General features: G+C 38.0%; 1 protein-coding gene across 1 annotated transcript in view; it reads right to left on the bottom strand.

The window, feature by feature from the left end:
* Positions 1-20,864, bottom strand: part of LOC149554665 (uncharacterized) — a 253,826-nt gene that overhangs the window by 163,763 nt on the left and 69,199 nt on the right. Inside the window, exon 4 of the mRNA XM_089828725.1 lies at positions 20,477-20,643. Coding sequence (XP_089684851.1) covers positions 20,477-20,643 — 167 coding nt within the window. The remainder of the gene's footprint in view (positions 1-20,476; positions 20,644-20,864) is intronic.

Genomic DNA, 20,864 nt, shown 5'->3' with positions numbered 1-20,864 from the left:
ATATTAATGGTACTTTATTATATTTAAATGTTGTGTAGAGAAAGCTTCTTAAGTGGAATTCTTTTGGGAAACTAGTGTCATTTGGAGATTATAAATATGAGGACATTTGATGAGAAAAGCATCTAATTATTTGATAATCTTATTTTGCTTTGTTGTCTTTATGACGTTTCTGAAGTTTTGATTTTTCTATGCCCTTGCTGAAGTATAAGGGTTTGGGATCTACAGCTGAAGTATTGTAGATTCAATTCTGAGAATTATTTCGAGATATTTTAGCAAATTGTGCTAAGGTATACAATTTGTCATTTCTCTTACTGTGTTAACAGTTGCTAAGGAGAAGTTTAATTTTTCTTGCTATTGGAAGTTGGTCTCAAATTTGTGAAGGGATTCGTTGGAATTGTTTGTTGGTTAATTTGAATTTGGTGGAGTGCCATTTATAGATGTTGTTGGGCATTATTTTCTATATGAACTTTTGGAGCAGCATATCTGCAGTTGCAATTATTTGTTGGAGAATTCTTTTATTGTTGTTAGCCTTCATTTTAGAGGGTTTTCAAAGCATATCTACATCTATATATTCCCTATGCAATTCCCAAATATTTGAGTTCAAATTATTATTGCAATATGTTATGTTTTGCTGCTATACTGTTGTATCAAAAATTGCAAAACATAAAATAAAATCAATTCTTCATCACAAATTGTTTGAGAGCCAACAAGGCTCATTATAGTGGTATCAGAGCTTGCTTGCAAAGTGTTTGACGAAATGTCAAACAACTGAATTATAAAAGAATTTGATGTTTGTTGAAGTTATAACTGGTTAGAGTTATTACAAAGGTATTATCACCAAAGGGAATATTATCAACATTGTCAAGTGGAAGGAGGCAATCTGAAACAAGATCATCTAGGCAAGGAGGAACATGTGGATCTCCAAAAATCTCCTAAGTAATGGTCCAAATTGTGCATGGGCATTGAATAGCTTTAAACTTGAGATAGATATGATGGAAGAGACACAAACTGATGTTGCTACCAAACAAATTTATGGATGAGTATTTTTTTCACCTCAACCATATTTCTTCCACAATGAATTTGTCTTAGGAATGAGTCCATAAAGGTAAGGAAAGAGATTAAGCTATGTACAATGTGTGATAATTCCGTTTGCCCATAACTCATAATTATTCTTAGTCAAAAGTATTACAGCAGGATGCCATGGTTATATTAGTGATACACTACTTAAATCACAAATTGAGATCAATAATTGATCATGTGCAAACCAACATCCAAACTTCATCAAACAAAATCAAGCATCAAACAACAAAACAACTGAAGAATGCCATGCTCGATGTAAACCAGTTTTTCATCGATATTTTGTTTGACAAAAACCCTTCTTTTGCCTAAGTTATGAGCAAAACAAATAACACCTTTCTTGGAGGCATATAGGGAGCTAAACATAAGGGCGCGCCTAGTTCCCCATTTGACCATAAACTACAAGAATATGCAAATTGGTGGCCACTATAAGTGCAGCACCACCTCTATAACAAGAGAACCCACGAATTACTATTGCAAATAAGAAACTATGGCCCCACAATTTGTAAAATACTATTGCATGCCCTGCTAAAATACTACTACATGCCCTGCTGGTCAATCACAATGCACGTACACTAAACCATGTGTAGTATATATGTTTTGCACAATCTGTATTTGGTAGAACTGTACTTGAGTATAAAGTGATCAGTAACCTTGACACTCCAATGTGGGACTAAATGGTAGAAGCTCACAAGAAAATATGTACAAATGCTTAACATAGACACATGCCCTTGCCTAACAAAAGCCGACCAAAAAGGATTAGACTACCTTATTACTCACAAATCCAAGCCAATAATCCTAAAGGACTTCCAATCAATAAGCAAGGTCTCGATCTCTATGAAGACTGACTTAGCAATGAGGAGATCACCAAATAATGTGAAGCCAACCCAAAACAAAAATCACCCAGTTATTATCGAACTACTATACCAGTCTTTGAAACTGTCAAAGAGAGACTGCGACCATCAAAAAGGTTTGCACAAAGCATGGCTTCGCCTATTATGGACTACTCTCATGGTTGCAATGTGCAACTAACAGCTTTGAAGGATAGTTGTCGTTGTCCAATGAAAAAATGTGCTCCTAGCTAAAAAATGGATAAATGTACTACCGAGTGAGGTATTGGGCCTAAATGACACAAAATAGTATCCAAAGGCAAAGTACAAGTCCCAACCAATGTTGAAGATGAAAGTCGATCATAAAAATTGAACTCAATATAGGTGTCGAGCAACAAATAAAGCCTACCAAAACTGTTGACAAAAGAGCATGCAATGATCAATAGTCTCAAATGTTTAACCACAACTTTTGGTAAATAGAAACAAAGTGCATTAAAGTCGGTTTGGGTGTCCACAATGTTGATGATTTGGTAGCTTTAGCAGGATAAATGTATGAGATCAAAAAGAAAGTAATATAATTATAATGATATATATATAAATATATACAACTATAATTAAGTTGTCCATTATATTAATTATATTGATGAATACACATGTCCCATGAAGGGACATGTCTCTTCTCTTGGTTTATTCCTCATACAAATACAAGAGGACACTACCATTTGGAAAACACATACCAGACATTATGGCTGTGCTCTTACATTTGCAGCAATCCTCAGAACTTTAATACAGAATAAATTGTATGAGACAAAATCAAGTCGATCTGAACAATGAGCCAACAAACCAATGATCATAGAGAACAAGAACAAGTCTATACGACCAATAATTTGTCTCAACATATAAATTTCTAGAAATAGAAGATACAACCTGATAATATTCATCAAGATCATAAAATTTTCCAAGCAAATAATGTCTTCCAGATCTAAAAAACAACCATATGTGCCTAAGTAGGAAAACTTTCTATGCCATTTTCAAAGGGCCAAATTTGATTGTCAAGTGTCAACCCAGTGACAATAAAAAGATTTGTCAAATATAATGTGCACAATGGTGAAATACACTTTATATCTGATAAAATTTTGTAAAAATAAAACAATGGCAAAAAATATTTTCCGATCTATGCACTCAGGAGAGGCCAAATGCTACTCGGACTAAAAAATTTTGCTATAGAAACAATTTTATCTGCATATAGATATATCTATAGCCAAAATTTGTTGGAATAACCTCCTAGATCCCAGATCTAATGATGATGCCCAAAGAGCCTTATTTTGCACCCACCATCAAATCAAGCCAAATTGTCTACTCGTGAGAAGCCTTCACACCTAGAAAGCTATGGTACAATGCTAGAGTTTTAGGTGACTTTAAAACACCCCTCGGATCAAATGAAAAACAAAGATAACTTCCACAAGAGAATTTCAAGACAATTAGAACAAGATGCAAAAATGATATTATTGTTGATGAATATAATGTACATAATGAGTCTGCTTATATAGGCAAGGCAATAAGAGACAATGATAAGGAGTAGATAAGTTGTCACTCATACAAGGTGGAATCACATGTCCACTGAAGGTGGATCATCCTTCATTATGCAATGAAGTATGTGCAACATGTGGAGGATGATAATGCGAAAAGTGACCTAAACTAAAATTACTCCTACAACATATGCAAATAAGGTGCGAACTCCAAGGTGTCTCATATGTGTTGGTTAACATATTTGTCTTTCTTAAGAATCTTTAAAACTGACTCATAGTGTCCAAATTGAAAGACAAAAGAGAACCAACGGTTGAGTCACTTGGAATAGTGTTTGCAAGTGCATCTATCCTTATTTTACAATCTGTGGCTACCTTCGAATGATGTAAAATGAATGAAAACATAGGTTATGCTTTTCACCAGAAAGCATAAAAGGCAAACTAACACCTAACCATAACCATGAAAGTAGATGTAGAAAACATATTTAAAATGAAGTGAAAGAAGATAAATAAAACAAATTTTAACTATCCAAACCCACAAAAATACCAAGCAACAGGGGTAACAACAGATTCTTTCTGATATATAAGTTATTTATGCATTCAAAGTTTCAGAATTAAATGCATATACACAGTTTAATGTAATGTAACAGAAAAGGCAATGAAAGATAATTACAAGAGAATCAAAACTATGGTAATCAAATGAAAATGCTAGCAGACGCAAATATACACAAAATTTTCTTTATTTCTTCAATGCCAAAATGTAAGCTCACAAACTCAAGACTTCTGTAAAATTGTGCAGCCCAAAAAACTACGTTGCTCTATCCTTTGCAACAAAAATATTATTTTTCTCTCCTTTCCATTACACATACAGCCTCTTTCCTTTTTTATTGAGACTTTCAATTTTTTTGTAACTGATTCTTGATAAATGGAATGAAATAGCCCTTTCACATTCCTGTGAAATTCCTGCTATCAAACTAATTTGAAACATCTTTGAAATTTTTTAAATTATTGTATATAAATGTGAGAGAGAGAAAATTAATTTCCCCTACAACCACTTTTGATTAAATTCACTGTGTTAACCAAACATTCTAGGGCTATGAAAACTTGCAAGCAGCTATGGTAATTATAATAAAAGATGCATTTATTAAGTGCTTCCAGCGTAAATTGACTTGGCCAATCATATCACTCCATAGATAAAGTATTAAAATAACATATCATATAGGCCAGAGCCTACATCACAACAGTATATTAGTGAGCCTCTCATCCAGGAGATCTTGACTTTGAATCTACTCAAGCTTAACACATAAAAAGAGTTCATTTCAACAAATAATAATAATAATTATAAATAATAAATAATCTATAGGCTTAGGCCCATTACCTATCAAAAAAAACATATCATATGAGCTTCTATAGACATAAGATTAAATCTGGGAACATTTACAACCAAAATATCATGTGGCTTATCTTTAGATTTAATCATTTATGTAATCCACAACTTTCTTTTTTTTCAACGAATTTTTGGACTGACAGAGATGTATGCAGAATTCGACTGTCGCAGAATGAACCTTGAATCGTCGAACCAGTACTGTTGAACCAAGGAACTCTGCCCAGCATATGCTTCCTCTCAATCATTCTCCTTCATTTAGTACTTTGCCTTTATATTCTCATGCATGATAAGCCACACATTCAGAACCAAACGGGAGGTTAAAAGGTTCAAGTTCAATATCCGTCAACTTGCATCACACTTTTCCAACTTAAATTCAACAGAGGCTCAGGGTTCAAAATAAAAGTCAGGATTTGTATATATATATATATATATATATATATATATATATATATATATATATATATACTAAGAACCCTGAACCATTAAACTTTTGAACTCCAATCATTAGGTTCAATCGGAACATTCACAATCATGTACTTCAGCAAACATAAAGACTAAAATAGAAGACTTTCCAACCATAGAACTATGACTCAGGGAAATGAATTTCAATCAATAGCAAAATAAATGTGCTCTATTTTTGTTTGAGAGAGAAGTTATGAAAAATTAATCAAAAGCAAAAATACGGGGGATAACAATATGCAAACTACTATACAATGAATTATCCTAAATGAGCTTAAATAAAGTGCAATTAGTAAATATTTAATGACACCAACAACAAGTTCATAGATAAAGCAAAATGCTTTCTCTCTAATCAGTTCAAGAGAAGAGGTGTCACCCTTATACTTTTGTCATCTTTGATGCTAAGTGTTTCCACAATCATAAATAAAAGAAATAATCTATGATCACTCTTCGTCTCAGGCACCATTTTCTAAGCTTTTCGGAATTGTTCAAATAGATGTTGGAGCAAATTTATTCCTGCTGCATTGATCCAAAGCAAGAAATGATGGAATAGAGGAGAAAAGAAGACCTTATGCACAGAAATATTGAGTAAGACTGTAGAATGGATGAATGAGTTAACTTTGAGAGTAAAGCTATATAAAAATGAGTGATGTTAGGTGTGTAGTGTCAACTTGTAATGTCCACATTTTTGCGCCTTTTTAAGTATCAATTATTTTCAGAGAATTGGCTTATTACTAGTGGTCCTGTAGGCTGATGTGATGATTCGGGGTTAATCTATCGCGAGGTCCTTGGATACTAACAGGATGTATAAAGGATCCATGATTAAGCTGTTTTACTCTTGCTTCAAACAGCTTGCTAGAATGGAATGGGAGGCATTAGTTACTATCCTATAATAATTTTAAGTTGCGAAGTTAAAACACATCTATGGCTTAAGTTATACTCCCCCGAAGGCGCCCTTGTAGAGGAGTGAGTTGGGAGCTTTTCTAGGAGGGAAATTTCAGTTAGAGGTTCAAAGTAAAAGAACTCAAGATATTATCATCAGCGAAGAGCTTGAAAAGGGAACTATAATCGGGGCATAAAAATAGGAGGTTTGTAAAGGTAACTTAAGGTCATTTCTAGGGTTATGTTATGTTATGTTGATTATTTTCTCTCTTGCCTCCTGAGAGGAGCTAAGCTGAGCCTGAGGGTTTGAAGCATAATGTGGAGATGAAAACCTTCACAAGGTCATCACACCTACAAATGTGAAAGATCTTTGAAGGGTGTGTGAGGAAATCTTACTTCAACAGTTTCATTTGAGCAACAAAGGAATTAGTTTTGGGAGCTCTTTGCCGGTTATTTCTGAGTAAGCAACTTGCTTGTCTAGCCACACCCTTCTTGGCTACATTTTGGAGTTGGAGAACCCCATTGACTATTCTTCAATATTGGTCTGCAACTGTTTCTTCCAATGTTCCACAGGGACGTGTCCCCTATGGTTTTAGGGTCGTACCCGTACCGGGGACAAAACAAAGATGCAAGGACAAATTTTGGCCATCCTCTAGGTCGTGCCCTTTTTGGCAAATTCATAAACGTCCCCGAAACAACCAATTTTTTTGGGCAAGAAACTTGGGGACAGCCAGCAGTACTGGGCACGGTTTTGCCGTCCCCTATCCATCCCCGAAACTGCTGGCCATCCCCTTTTTTCCAGCCAATCTGGTAAAGGCAAAACGCTCCCAAAATATCATTTTTTTTCTAATTTTTGCTGTTCGCACGGCCCCTAGCCTTCTTAAAGGCATAATAAAGATATGCAACCCATATTTGGTCCATTAAAATACTAACTCTTCTAATCATTTTTAGATTTGACATACTTGCTAAGAGGAAGAAAAAAAACATAACAGCAATAGCAGTAGTGAGGAAATATTGTGTTTAGTGAAGAAAGCTTGCATTTAGTATCTACTAAATATTTTAGTTGGACTTCTCTTTATTTCATTCTGATTTCAGCATGATACTTGGAGCCTTTATGCATTTTGATTTTTGCTATATATGTATGTGATATTGTTATAATGGAAGTAATTAGTATTTGTTATATGATAATATTCCATGTATTGATCTTCTAAAATGTCTATGGTGAATGGTTTATCATTGTTATGATATGCATATTTGAACTCTGTATTTGTATATTAAAAAATCCCCTATGTTTTTTATTGTCGTCCCCTGAGGTCACGTCCCCAAAATTTTGGCTTCGACCCGTACCTGTACCAGAAACACGTCCCCGTCCCTTAAAATGTCCTCGTCCTGAAAACTCCGTGGAGCATAGGTTTCTTCATTTTTAGTGACCTGGGGCCGGGATTTCATTACTTTCAGAGGCTAATGGATTAGTAACAGGAAAAAATCTGATTTCATAAGAGACCATAGAGCTCTCTAAAGGTGTGTTGATTCCAGGCCAAGCGGCCAAATTAGAATATCTTGTTGAGTAGAATTTTGAGTTGAGAGGGGAGAATTGAAAGAGTTACAAATAGTTTTCTAAGTGACCTATGTGGCTGTCTACTTGATGATCTCTGAGTTTAAGTGGCTGCTAGCCTGTTTTCAGACCTACATAACAGTTGTTTGGGACCATCTTATGTCAAGCTTCAAAGGCCATTATTGGGTGTAATGTCCCCATTTTTGGGAAGTCTCTTCGGTTGACTGAGTCAGTTCATCGTTGTGACCCTTGTGAGCTGACAGGGAGATTTGAGGGTCTCAGTTGTGGACTTATTGTTTTTAGTGAGTCTAATTTGGGTAGTTGCCATATTTGGCAATGCAATCGGCGGCGTTGGTAGTCAACCATCACCTGCATTGGATGGGGCTAATAAATGGATGGGTTCATATTTATTAATTAATTATTAAGGTTAATTATTGTAATGGCACTTTATTATATTTAATGTTATAAAATGATGATGTGTTGATGAGGTTTCTTAAGTGAAAGGTGTGATGAAGAAGCTAAGTGCCATTTGGTGTTATAAATATGAGCCCATTGCAAGGGGAAAAGGATCCAATTGTCTAATTTGCTTTTGTAGCTTGATTCAGAGGGTTTTTTTATTTGTGAATTCAATTCCCTTGCTGAGGTATAAGGGTTTGAAGGCTGAGGTATTACTCCATTGCTGAACTATAGTAGAGTGGTTGATGACTTCTTTAATTCATTGCTGACAGTTCAAACTGTTTGAAGGGTCTGTTATTGTCTTGGAAACATCAGCGTTCTCATTGGGAGTTCATTTTATAGCTGAGGAAGCTGCCGTCCTTCATACTGGGCAGCATTTGGAATTTTTACTGGATGCCATTACTGTTAAGGCAGCGTCTCATGACCTTAACAAGCTGCAATCAAGAAATTAAAGGCCTGAGTTGATTTTTTAGAGGCCTGCAATCATTATCTAAGGCCTGTGTTCATCCCAAGAGACCCAGCGCTAAAGTCATTGACCCTGCGTTTTTTTTTTTTTGGAGACCCTGCGTCAATTCTAAGTGACCTGTGATCTCTGTTAGTGGCCTGCATTTGTTGTTTACAGCCAGCATTGGGGGTCGCTGTGTATTCAAACAAGCCAGTGACTTCACAATGGGGCAGCGTTCATAATTGAGCTCATACCAGGCTTTTGAGCACTCTGTTGCGTAGTGAATCTGGCGATCTTTTCCAACTATGGAGTTACCCGGTTCTTTCAGTTGTAAAGTCAATTGTTATATTGCAGCATAGTTCTTAACGAATGAATTTAGAAGTTGGCTGTGAAGCACTTTGTAATGTCCCCTTCTCCACGCTAGCCATAATGGCGCCTAGTTGGTCTATCTTTCCATCTCGATAGGCTAAGGGCATTTGATTTAGGATGCCAGCAAGTCACAAGAGTTTTGGTTTCAGTTGAGGCGTTTTTAAATGGGAAATTCTAAGCTTAAAGTCACATTGTTTTATTAAGTTAAAATATAGAGTACTTTATTATTTAAAGTCACTTTATGACAAAATGACATAAGTGACTAAAAGACGAAATAGTCTTTTATCCCACATTACTAAGTTGTTCATACCTCTGCTCATTTCGAAGTTATAAAGGAAGGCATTTGCATTGGGATTGTTATCATGAATTTATGATATTTCTACAAAATCCTAAAGGTTGCTTAAATGTGACTAGATATTTCCTAAGGACAAAACCCCTTAAGGAAAAAAGTGAGGCTGGACACAAACCTGGCACTCACACTGCACTTTCAGAACTAAGGACTGGAATGATATGTTGATCTCAGGAGATTATAGCTCCAGGGCAGAAAGGTGATTGAAGTTCGTAGAGCCTAATACCGCACACAAGCCATTGTTTGGATAGTTGGAGTTTGGATGGCAAGGAGAGAGGTCAGTCATCCCACGGCAGAAGAGTAGTCCCCTACATAAGTACCATTCTCATTTCCAGCTAGGTTGTAATAGTGTTGCCTAGCATCATACTACAGAACTGAATGCGTAGCACAAAGTAGGGACTGGACAGCCATCTGGTTTTCTTCATAGTAACTGCCACACATGATTATCTCACCCAGAAGTAGCAGGGCAGGGTTCATAACAGTAATACTTTACAGAGATTGGAGGATCTGCAAGGACGTTAGTATACTTGGCAGCGATTCGGAGGCAGCAACTCGGAATTGAGAGACACCATCACCATTCCCCCTGGTCATATACCAGTAAACTCAAGCCGCAGTGAATCTTGGAGAGGGAGCGGAGGTGAATAAGTACAGTCAGGTTTAGTATGTTACCAATGGTAGACAGCATTTAAGACCAGATATAAGGACGTGGGCGCTGGGAGGACATTCGGAGCACAATCAGACCTCCATTCTGGTGCTCACTTTGATAACGGGTCTGTATGTTAATTACCCAATCTGCATTCTAATCACTGTATGTTCTTTTATATGAAGTTGGAAATCTGTCATCAGTACATTGTGCAACAGCTGTTGGTTTGTTAGCATGATTATAATTCATTATTGAAATATTGTGTTTTCGAACCATCATCTTGGGACTTGTTGAAAAACACAATTTCATAGTTTAATATAACTATTTCATAGCATTTCTGTTAGCAATCAGTGCAGTGGCATGTTAGTAAATAATTTTGCTCAAGGACTTGTTCACATAACAATTGTTTGACGAAATTCTCGTTAGTCCAAGTCCAATATTTCTGATCCAATCCAGCACAGATTATTACACACTTGTCATTCCAGAGTTATATAATGCACAGATCTGGACAGGTACACCAGTCGATTAAGCTGTTTTCAGATGAAGCGGTTTATATCGCATCCAGCAAATTAGTATTCTGATGATCCACTTTAAGAGCCATTGCCAGCATAAGCACAGAGCCAGACCTTGTGAAATTCATATGGCAGAATTATATATCAATTTTTGTAATCATCTATGCAAAATACTTAAGACCAAATGGATTATGGATCTGAATATTTTAAGCAGTTTATTGCATTTCCTAATATTGTGTTCGAAAGTTAGAAAATCATATATACAGTGATGATAGAGTTGCCTGCCAAGTGTTCGACTAAATGTCAAACAACTAAAAAAATAAAGAAAATATGTGTTTCTCATGCTAGAGCCAGCAGGGCTATTACATTGGGCATGTTTCAAATTGATTTGTAAGACCTATTTCTAAACTAGGTCATTCTCGTTGTGATATTGCTCTCAGGATTTAACTGTGTAGTTAATTCTCTGATATTAATACTGTACGTCACTCTCTTTTGCAGCATATTTTGTAACTTTGAAACTATAGTGATCAGAAATTTAAGTTCATAGATTGCATAATATTCTATGTTATTTCAGAATCAAATCTATTGCAAAATTATTACTGTTCAATCTAATCAACTCAAAACATTGCAAACCCAAAACACCAAACCCTTCTGCAACTTCTGTCTAGTTCTGAAAGATAAATTCAACCAGACAAAATAATAAAAGGAACAAGTGCTAGTTTCTGATCTATAGTTGACCAGTGTTCTAGATTAGAGTGCAACATCTCACAACTATTGTGTTTAGCAGTCATATCCACAAAATGTGCACCATGAGATCAAATGATGGCATTAACCTGCTTCACATTATATGACAGAATCTGAAAAGACAAGTGCTCATTGATGTTAAGTGTAACAATTACTAACTAATTATTTATGATAATCAACTGATCAAATGCAAGGTTATGACATTTGAAAAGGGAACAATGATTCAGTGTCGCAGAGGTCATGATTGGTGACATTATCCATGTCTAGCTAACTACTGACAAATTTCTTAAACTTATGTAGTCACACTCCAAAATTTTGCAGCTTGCTCGTCAAGCAATGGCTTAATCTTTTTGGCCAGTGTAAAAAAAATTCTCTTGCATTCCCAAACTACAGTAAAGGCAACAGCTGTCATAAGAGTACCAACTTGTACAATGAGAAATTGCACATGTGTTTCCATTTGGTTTCTTTGCAAAGTGCTTAATGTTAGTAGCTGTATAACCGTTTTGTTATAAGTTATATAGCTCATAAGATTAAGTTCTGTAATTGCAGTGCCACCTGTTCTTTGGTTTTCCCTATTGACATGATCCACAGGCATGGGTGAATAATATCCTATGTTGCACAGGACTGAGCCATGTTTTCTGGCGTGAAGAGTTGGCTATATGAGAGAATGTGATCGATATGAATGCTTTGTAGTCATTGCTCTTGGAAACTTTTATTTTTCTACTCTCCATTTCTTTTTCTTCTAATATTTTTCTTAGCTCTGTCTTTAATTGTGCTTCAATGGCTTTCCCTATTGGTTATGTGTAGGGAAGTGGTGAATAGTCCATAGTTTGCAAACTCTCAAAGTACTTCCCAAGTTGTTGAGTACTCTCTATTTGTTATGATGGGTGAGTACTCACAAGTTTAAGTCAAAAACCATGGGTAAAAATGTTGATGCTGGTAAAATACTGGTTAAAATGTGTTTTTCTCATGTTTTTTGTATAAAACTGCACATTTTCTCTTTCAAGATGTCAATTTTTTATTTAATACATTTCGTAATTGAACTTTACAAAAAAAATTAGGTTTCTTTAAGAGATTTTATGTTTTAGTTCTTTCTAAGTTGCAAAGTTTTTGCCGAGTTGAAAATTATGTGCTTGCCGACTACTCTCCAAGTCCGAGTCTGCAAACTATGGTGAACACTTTGTGGAGTTCAGAAATTGGGATTTACGAAAGCTAAACTACAGAAAATTGAAGCTGGTCAGATCAAATGTTAGCACATGTAATGTCTCCTTCTCCGCGCTAGGCCTATTGGCGCCTTGTTGGTCTATCTTTCCATCTGGATAGGCTAACGGCATTAATCTTGAGGATGCCAGCCAGTCACAAGATTCTATTTGGTTTCGTTGGAAAGACATTTAAGTTGTGGAGCTTTCTATAGTTAAGTCACTTTATTTTATAAAGTTACTTTATGACTTAAAGTCCTTTTATAACAATAGTAACTTAAGTGACTAAAAGACGAAAATGGCTTTTATCCCAAATTGCCTAGTTGTTTGTATTTCCTCTCATATCGAGGTTATAAAAGCAAGGAGCCTCATTGGGATTGGCACCATGAGATATATCAATATTTTGAAGACAATCCTGGTTGCTCAAATGTGACTGGTTTTCTTAAGCACGAAACCCCTTAAAGAGAATCGAGAGGCTAGATGAAGCCCCAGTGTCTCACCTTACATACTCAGACTGGAGTTAGAAGTAGCACATTGGAGACAGTATGAAAGCTTTTTGAGTTTTACGACGGATAGAAGAACACAATCAGCCAAGAGAAAGGTTTCTTGGGCCAAGTCATTGATGTACAGGTATCAGCAAGCAGGCAGCAGTGAAGCCAGCAGCTAGTGAGGACAGTCAGTCCACAACCCGCGTGACAGAGATAACATTTATGTTTTAACTGTGGCACTGCATGGAGTACTGGTTGAGCAGAACTGTGGTCTCTTCTAGACTCGGGAATATACTGCAGAGTTATCGTAGGAGGTTGGTCGTCACAGTCCCGTGACTCTTGCTCAGCATACCATGAATCCCACATACTCCAACACGGGAAGATCCATAGGTCAGAGTCCATATGGGTAGTGGCTCAGGTGATGCTATTGTGCAACGTCAAGAACAGAGGCACAGATCATTTAAAGGCGGCGTGACAGTGGACTTCATGCAGCCGCAGCTATTGCATTTGATCCTCAACAACAGCACCCTCCTGTTGGTTAAAATCGGGTCTATACACTACTTATCAATTTAATTATAACAAGTTGTGTCTGTGCTTTGTGAGGTCTTCCTAAGTGCGTTAGTTCATAGTGTTCTTTCCTGCATTTTGATTGATACCGTCTGTCATTGTTGTAACTTGTAATCAATATCACGTATGTCCATGCAAAACTAACGTCCTTGAACCACCAATAATGTAAGCTATTTGGAGTCATTAAGTCAAATTGTTTGAGCAGCCATTGTTTACCGCATAGGGTAAGAGGTTCAACACATGTATAACACGATTCGATTCAGAACAAGTACTTTATTCATGTATGCACTTGTAGATTACAATCCGATTACAATGACTACAATGATCTCTGATGATTCCAAAGTCCATCTCGGACGTATACATATACCTTTCTGAAGGGGTGACTCAAGCGTCACGCGCCCGTTCGGATACTATTCTACCCGTCAGCTACATTATACATTTTACCGACAACATCATCCCCCCCAAAAAGAAAGGTCGTCTCCAGACGACAATTACAAAATATCTGAGACAAATTAACAACAAAATACATTAATTGACTAACTACAACAAGATAGATCTGTTTCTGTCGCATCACTTTCACATTCATCCTATGCCTGCACCAAACTGGTCTCCAACCCACGTTGCATCTGTAGCCTCTGCTAACACAATACTATCTCCTTAGCTGACCTTGATAGCCACCTGTGCTGCTTTCTCTATTTCCAACTCCTGGTTACACTGAGCCAAGTGTCGCCATACTGCCTTCAACTGGATGATCAGCTCCTCCCAAGCTCTCTATGCATCCCCCAAGACAGCCTCATGCCCAACACCTACTCCAAGTGCCTCATCTGACACACACTCATGCCTACAGCAGCAGCTCTAGGTCTCATCAACTGGTCACACTTCCCATGACTGATATCCGCAACAACTGGGGGTCTAGGGGGCAACGCCCCCAGCAGGGTCGAGGGGCAGCGCCCCCGCAGGGTCCTGGGCACTCCGAAACCCACACAAAACTGCACGGAACACACCATTTCTGTCATTTTTTCCAATTCCACACTCTTTCTAGCAACTGCTTATGTCTACCCTTCTCTTTGGCATTATGCATTACTCATTCCAAACTATTTCAATCTGTCGTCGTGTTTTTTTTTTTTTTTTTTTTACTCTTCCACTTCCTCCCTCTTTCCTGATACCCTTCGTATGTCTGAACCAGCTTCTCCCTAGTAATGGTACAGCTTTCATAAAATTCCTATTATTGCTTTCTTCTTTTCTGCTCTCAACGTCGTATGGTGCTTTGAATGCCTGTTTATACTATGTATTATTTGGAACTATCTTGGTCAATTGCTCTCCCACTGTACGGTATCCGTACGAAATTTCCTCATTGCCTAGGGGCCGTACGGTATTCTATGTTTCCCTTCATATGATGAGGTCGTACGGCTATCAATTTTCTGTCACTATGTTTCGGTTTGCTTGGGGCCGTACGGTCTCCTTTTTGCTTTTATCCTCACCGTACGGTCTTTTTCTTCATGCGTAGCAAGCCATACGGCTTATTCCCTTCCACATCTGTCGTACGGTGGTCAAAAAAATCCTTCCCAATTCTTTCAAGGCCGTACGGAGTCCTAGCTTTTGAGAATATTCAACAGTCGTACAATGTCTTATTTCTAACTGTACGGTCTTTGATTAATAACAGCTCATGATGTTCCCTAGGCCGTACAGTCCTTAATTGTTCCCCCTGAGGCCGTACGGTCATCCATCTTATTTGAAGGTATACTTTGAATCGTTTTCTTTGCTTATTACTATGGCTTTTCTTATTATTATTTTTATTTTCAACATAAGTCCTTGGGGGCCGTACGGTGAACAAAACTACTCCACTTTTCTTTCAAGGCCGTACGGCCTTTTTCTCTAGGGCTATTCTTATGATTCACTTTATTATTTTTGCTTTTCTTCCATTTTCTCTATATAGTCCCGGCCCCCATTAGTTTTAAAAAAATCACCTCTCAGTACATTTACTTTATGCTTCTTTTATCACTTCATACTTCTATAACTACAGTTTACCAACTATATTCGACTTTTAATTTTATACATATATACACTATTTACAAACAACTTTTCTTCATTCATCAATTGTTTGTCCGCGGAGGAGCCTTTCTTTCTCTATATATTTTCAACTTTGATCCATTTACGGCATCTGGTATTTCTTTTCCGTCCAGTGTCCACAATTTAATTGCTCCGTTATACCCAACTTCCTGTATCTTGTACGGTCCAACCCATTTAACTTTAAATTTTCCAGGCCTTATTTCATTTCGTCCATTATACTTTAGTACTAACTGACCAGGTTGAAATCTGTTTAATTTTAAACGCTTCTGACGCCATACCTTCCACCTATTTTGTGCAACTTCCACGGCCCATGCTGCATAGTTCTTATTCCTTCGGTAGAGCCGCTTCCGTACGGGTACCGCACCTTCAATTAATGGTATCCAGTGGACACATAGCTCTGGTGGTACTCCTTTTAAGTCTTTATATGTCCATGCTACTGCCTTCAATACTGGGTTCCAATCATCTCCTACAAGAATGTTCTTCGAATTTTCCTCATCACCCAAGTTCATTGTTTTCACCGTCAGCTCTTCATACTTCATCGGTTTATCTTTACTGAACGTATGGGCTGGTGTTTCATCCACCTATGCTTCTCCTTCCTTCAGTTCACTGTACTCCTTCGAAAACTTATGGCCTTCTTTTCCTTCCTCGACACTCAAAATATTGCAACTCGGAAAGACCTCATAATCTTCCATTTGCCAATGTAGCAACCCGTTTACTGAATCTAGGTCGTCATCATTTGACCCTCCTATTCTCAACACCCCTTCATCATCTGGTTCCATCCTCTTTTTCCCTTTGTCATCACTCTCACCAACGCCTTCTGAGTCCGACAACGCAGCTTCTTCTCCTACCATCTATGTATGCAAATCGATTATAAATCTCCTACCTCCCTTCTCAATTGACAGGGTGTTCCTTTTCCAATCATGCTTTACCTTAGCCTGCACCAACCACCCCCGTCCTAGGATGGCGTCATAACCTCTTCTCCTTAATGGAATAACTACAAAATCCAATAAAAATGGTTGTGTCCCAATTGTTACCGGCTGCGCCATTAGAGTGCCCAAGGGTTTTATCCCCATGTTGATCTGCTATAAGTAACTGAAAGGTGGGTGGCCATAGTGTTGGTTGTCCAAGTTTTTTCCAGATATCTTCCGGCATCACATTCACTCCCGATCCTCCGTCTACTATTGTATCTGTTAGCACCGTACCCAGAATGCCCATCTCCACCACTGCTGGATGTCTACCTGTCGTAAGTGCGAGTAACATCGGATCTGTTGTTGTTGCTGTGGTTGTTTCCGTACTATCCTTTGCTTCCTCCGTTACTCTCGGGGACGGTGTCATATTTATAATAGCCGTACGTAACTGTGGCATGGTGAGAAGATCATTTAATTTAATTAGTACTTCCATTTGCATTATCTGTTTCACCATGTCTTGTTCTGCCAAGTTTCTTTTCGAAGTTTCCGCAGTGTCTTTTACTTGTGACTTCTCCGCTCTCATCTGCTTCTCTATCTCTGTTCGGGCTTTTTGTAACCTCTCCTCTTCTTCCGCATTCGGATATTTTGCCTTCCTCTCCTGTTCCCGCGTGATCGCCAACACGTTCTCATTACTTGTTTCAATATTTAATAAATTTACGCTTTGCTTTGGACACTTTGAATCTTCATGGTCCCCTAGACCACACCATCTGCACAGTAGTTGCGGCGCCTCCTTCGTAATACAGTCCCTCACGAAGTGACCCCAAAGATTGCATGCTCGGCACTGTATCATCAACTGTCCACTCGCATCATATTGTATTCTACTCTGGCCTCCATTGTTATTGTTATTGTTTCCACCCATTCCGCGTCTATTATTATTTCCATATCCACCTGAAGTTGCATCATTGCCCGCATTGTTGCTATTGTTCGAGGCTTCCTGCGTTAGTAACACCTGCTGGTGTCCTTTTGTTTTCAAGTTAAACGGGCACTCTTTCAGGGAATGCCCCGCCACCTGGCAGATGTCACAAAACTGCTTCTTCGAGCATGAACCCTTCGTATGGCCATCCTTGCAATCTATACACCACAATTCTCCTTTTACTATATCTGAATTCTTTTTCAAATTTTTGAATTCTTTCATCATCCGTAACATGTCTTTCTATAGTGCCTTCACCTTCTTGTTTGATTCCTCATCACTACTACTCTCCGAGGATGAATCATCTGAATCAGAGGACTTATGTTTCTTCTTCTTACTCGTCTTCTGTTCGCTTTCTAAATCCATGGCACGAGTATACGCATCGATGTACGATGCCAGTGGTACAATCTTCATTTTCTTTTTAAGAGTCGACCGTAGCCCCTCCACAAACCACCTTTTTTTCAACCCATCCGCTGGTGGACTCTCCATCTTTCCGATCAATTCTTTCAGTCGCCTAGCATAGGTTCGGACTGTCTCATTCTTTCCTTGTTTGGTGTTGTAGATTTCTGCCACTATTTCATTATCATCTTGGAGTAATCTGAATTCTGCTATAAATTCTTTTTTAACATTCTCCCATGTATTAAGTTTCTGAGGACTAGTGTCAGAAAACCAATCTATCGCCACACCCCGTAGGGTCGCTGGAAATTGTCTTACCCAATCATCCTCATCCATCACGCCATTTGCCGTCCATATGGTTTCACACGTTTTACAATGTCTGATAGGGTCTGCTGAACCATCACCGTGAAACTTGGGTAACTTTTCTTTAGGGCCAGCCATCGTTACTTGCCTTGGATTCTGAGGTACTTGTGTACCTGCGTTGTTCTGAGCTCCCGTGCTGTTCTGTGTTCCCGCGCTGTTCTGGACTCCCGCGCTGTACTGTGTTCTCGCGCTGTTCTGGACTTCCACGCTGTTCTGTGTTCCCACGCTGTTTTGGACTTCCGTGCTGTTCTGTGTTCCCACGTTGTTCTGAACTTCCACGCTGTTCTGGACAACAGTCTTGTTTCCAACAACTACGTTGTCTAGTGAAAAGTCTTCAAGTGACATTCTATTCTCCGCCTATATTCGTTCGTCCGGTGTATCGGGAACGAAGAGATCCCTCCACGCTCGTGCTCCCTCGGCACTCCGAGCCGTGCGAGTTGCTTCCCTTCCATTCAAACACTCTCCCCTCGGCGTATACAGGTTAAGGAATTCTTCCCTTGTTTCCTCCACCAAATTCAAGCGTTGTCGAGTTTCTTCCAACAATTCCTCGGCACTCCTCAGCCTACTAGGTGAGTGCACTCCCTCCGTCTGTGCCTCTTCACCCCTTCAGTGCCCCTCGACAATCTGCTGAAGTCTCTGTCTGCATTCTACTTGCTATGTTAAAATTAAAATTTCTTTTGCTGTACTTAGTTCATTCTTATCTTTCACCTTATTTCGATCTTTGTTTGGAAAATTCGGCATCAATCTTCATATCATTCCTTCGTTCCAGGTTCGTCTGGCAACGGCACCAAATGTTTACCACATAGGGTAAGAGGTTCAACACATGTATAACACGATTCGATTCAGAACAGGTACTTTATTCATGTATGCACTTGTAGATTACAATCCGATTACAATGACTACAATGATCTCTAATGACTCCAAAGTCCATCTCGGACGTATACATATACCTTTCTGAAGGGGTGACTCAAGCGTCACGCGCCCGTTCGGATACTATTCTACCCGTCGGCTACATTATACATTTTACCGACAACAGCCATTCCATAAAATATGATAATAACCATAGAAAGAACACTACAATGGTATCAGCATTTTCAGCACTCAGGTTGTACACCAACTGTTTGGAAAAATGCATCAAGTAAAGGTTTAATTTCTTTTAGCAGATTTAAGGGGGATCTTACAGCACATTCTGATCTGGTGCTCCTTTTCCACTATTTCTTCCACATTATGCTCCACCTCTTCTAGGGTATTTTCTTCTAGCTAATATGATGATGAATAGTTGGCATCATCTAGGGATATAACTGTATGTGTGGTCTGAAAGGTCCATATTCTTCAGTTGGCTGCATTTGGATGTGTAGGCTATGTTCTCAAGATGATCAAGGTTAGATTTGCAATAACATTTTTTTAACAATTGAACAGTAAGGACAAGAAACTTGATCCTTATTTACCAAGTATGAAGTAAATATTTGTTGTCTAACATGTTTAGGTCAGACTAAAGAATCCAGGTCATAAAGGAATACTTATGACCTGGTACCAAACACTCTTAACCTATAGTTCATTAAGATATAATAACTTCAGCTAAAGTAATAGCACTGGTTGAGTGTAAAGCTTTAATCATTGGAGAGAATGTCATTAGCATGCTAAATAGGGAACTGAACCCACAAAAAGATTAGACCAGACATGATTTAATGAGTTTCTTTGGAAAGTTTGTTGGCTATTCTGGCAGCTCGGGGCATTTGAAACATAAGCTTCTGGCACTTGGAGAAGAAATAGGTTCTAGGATTTCTCATTTGCAGTGATATACATCAGGCTGGCATTTCTATTTTCCCAATACACATACAAATGTAGAAAATTCCATTCAGAATTGTTAGAGACATTGATGCATTATCAATTAGATATCCTAGATAATAAGTGACACAACCTAAGCTTCACGTCGAGAGCATCAGATTTCAAGTCCAGGGAAATATTAAATGAAAAGTAGATGAGAAATGTTGTCAAGGCATTTAATTGTAGCTAATTTCTTAGAATTTGTTCTTATATGTTTATGGATGGGTTCCAGTTAAAATTTTGAAGGCATATAATAAGCCTGTATCTAGAACTCAGTTTGTAATTGGATCAAGAAATTGTTTTGCAATAATATGGCCTCAAAACATTGATTTTGTCATCATAGCAACCACAGAATGAAGAAAATCATTTCTAATAAAGAAATTTCAATTACTCGCAACTAATTCTTCTATTGCATCCAACAAAGAATCAAAAAGGTCAGAAACAAGATAATCACCCCATTCTTGCACAGACTGCTTAAGGGAAGATGGATACAAGCAATCTTCTTCAGATTTAATGTTCAGATCAGCAAACTGCAGAATGTCAGATGATTCATTCAACACTACTTGCTTTTTTCCCTCACTGAGTACAAGCTTAGGACAGGTGGTTCCCTCTCCTAATCCTCTAAGAAATTGCAAAAAGTTTCAGTCAGTTTACTCACTAAGGAAATTTGCACCTTTTTAAAAAATGGAACGAGAAGTACAGATATAGCAAAAACTCCTTAAAGAAAACAATCTTAATTTTCAGTGTTGGATCTTTATTCTTTGGCTTTTAGGCAAGCATATTGTATGCACAACTAAAGTCACTATTTGAACTTGAAAATTGTAAACACCAATTGATCAATT

The sequence above is a fragment of the Cupressus sempervirens genome, chromosome 5, assembly GCF_028749045.1.
Source record: "Cupressus sempervirens isolate cs-2001-9-10 chromosome 5, ASM2874904v1, whole genome shotgun sequence".
NCBI lineage: Eukaryota > Viridiplantae > Streptophyta > Pinopsida > Cupressales > Cupressaceae > Cupressus > Cupressus sempervirens.
Note: the sequence above shows the minus strand (reverse complement) of the source record. Positions and strands in the feature narration are given on the sequence as shown.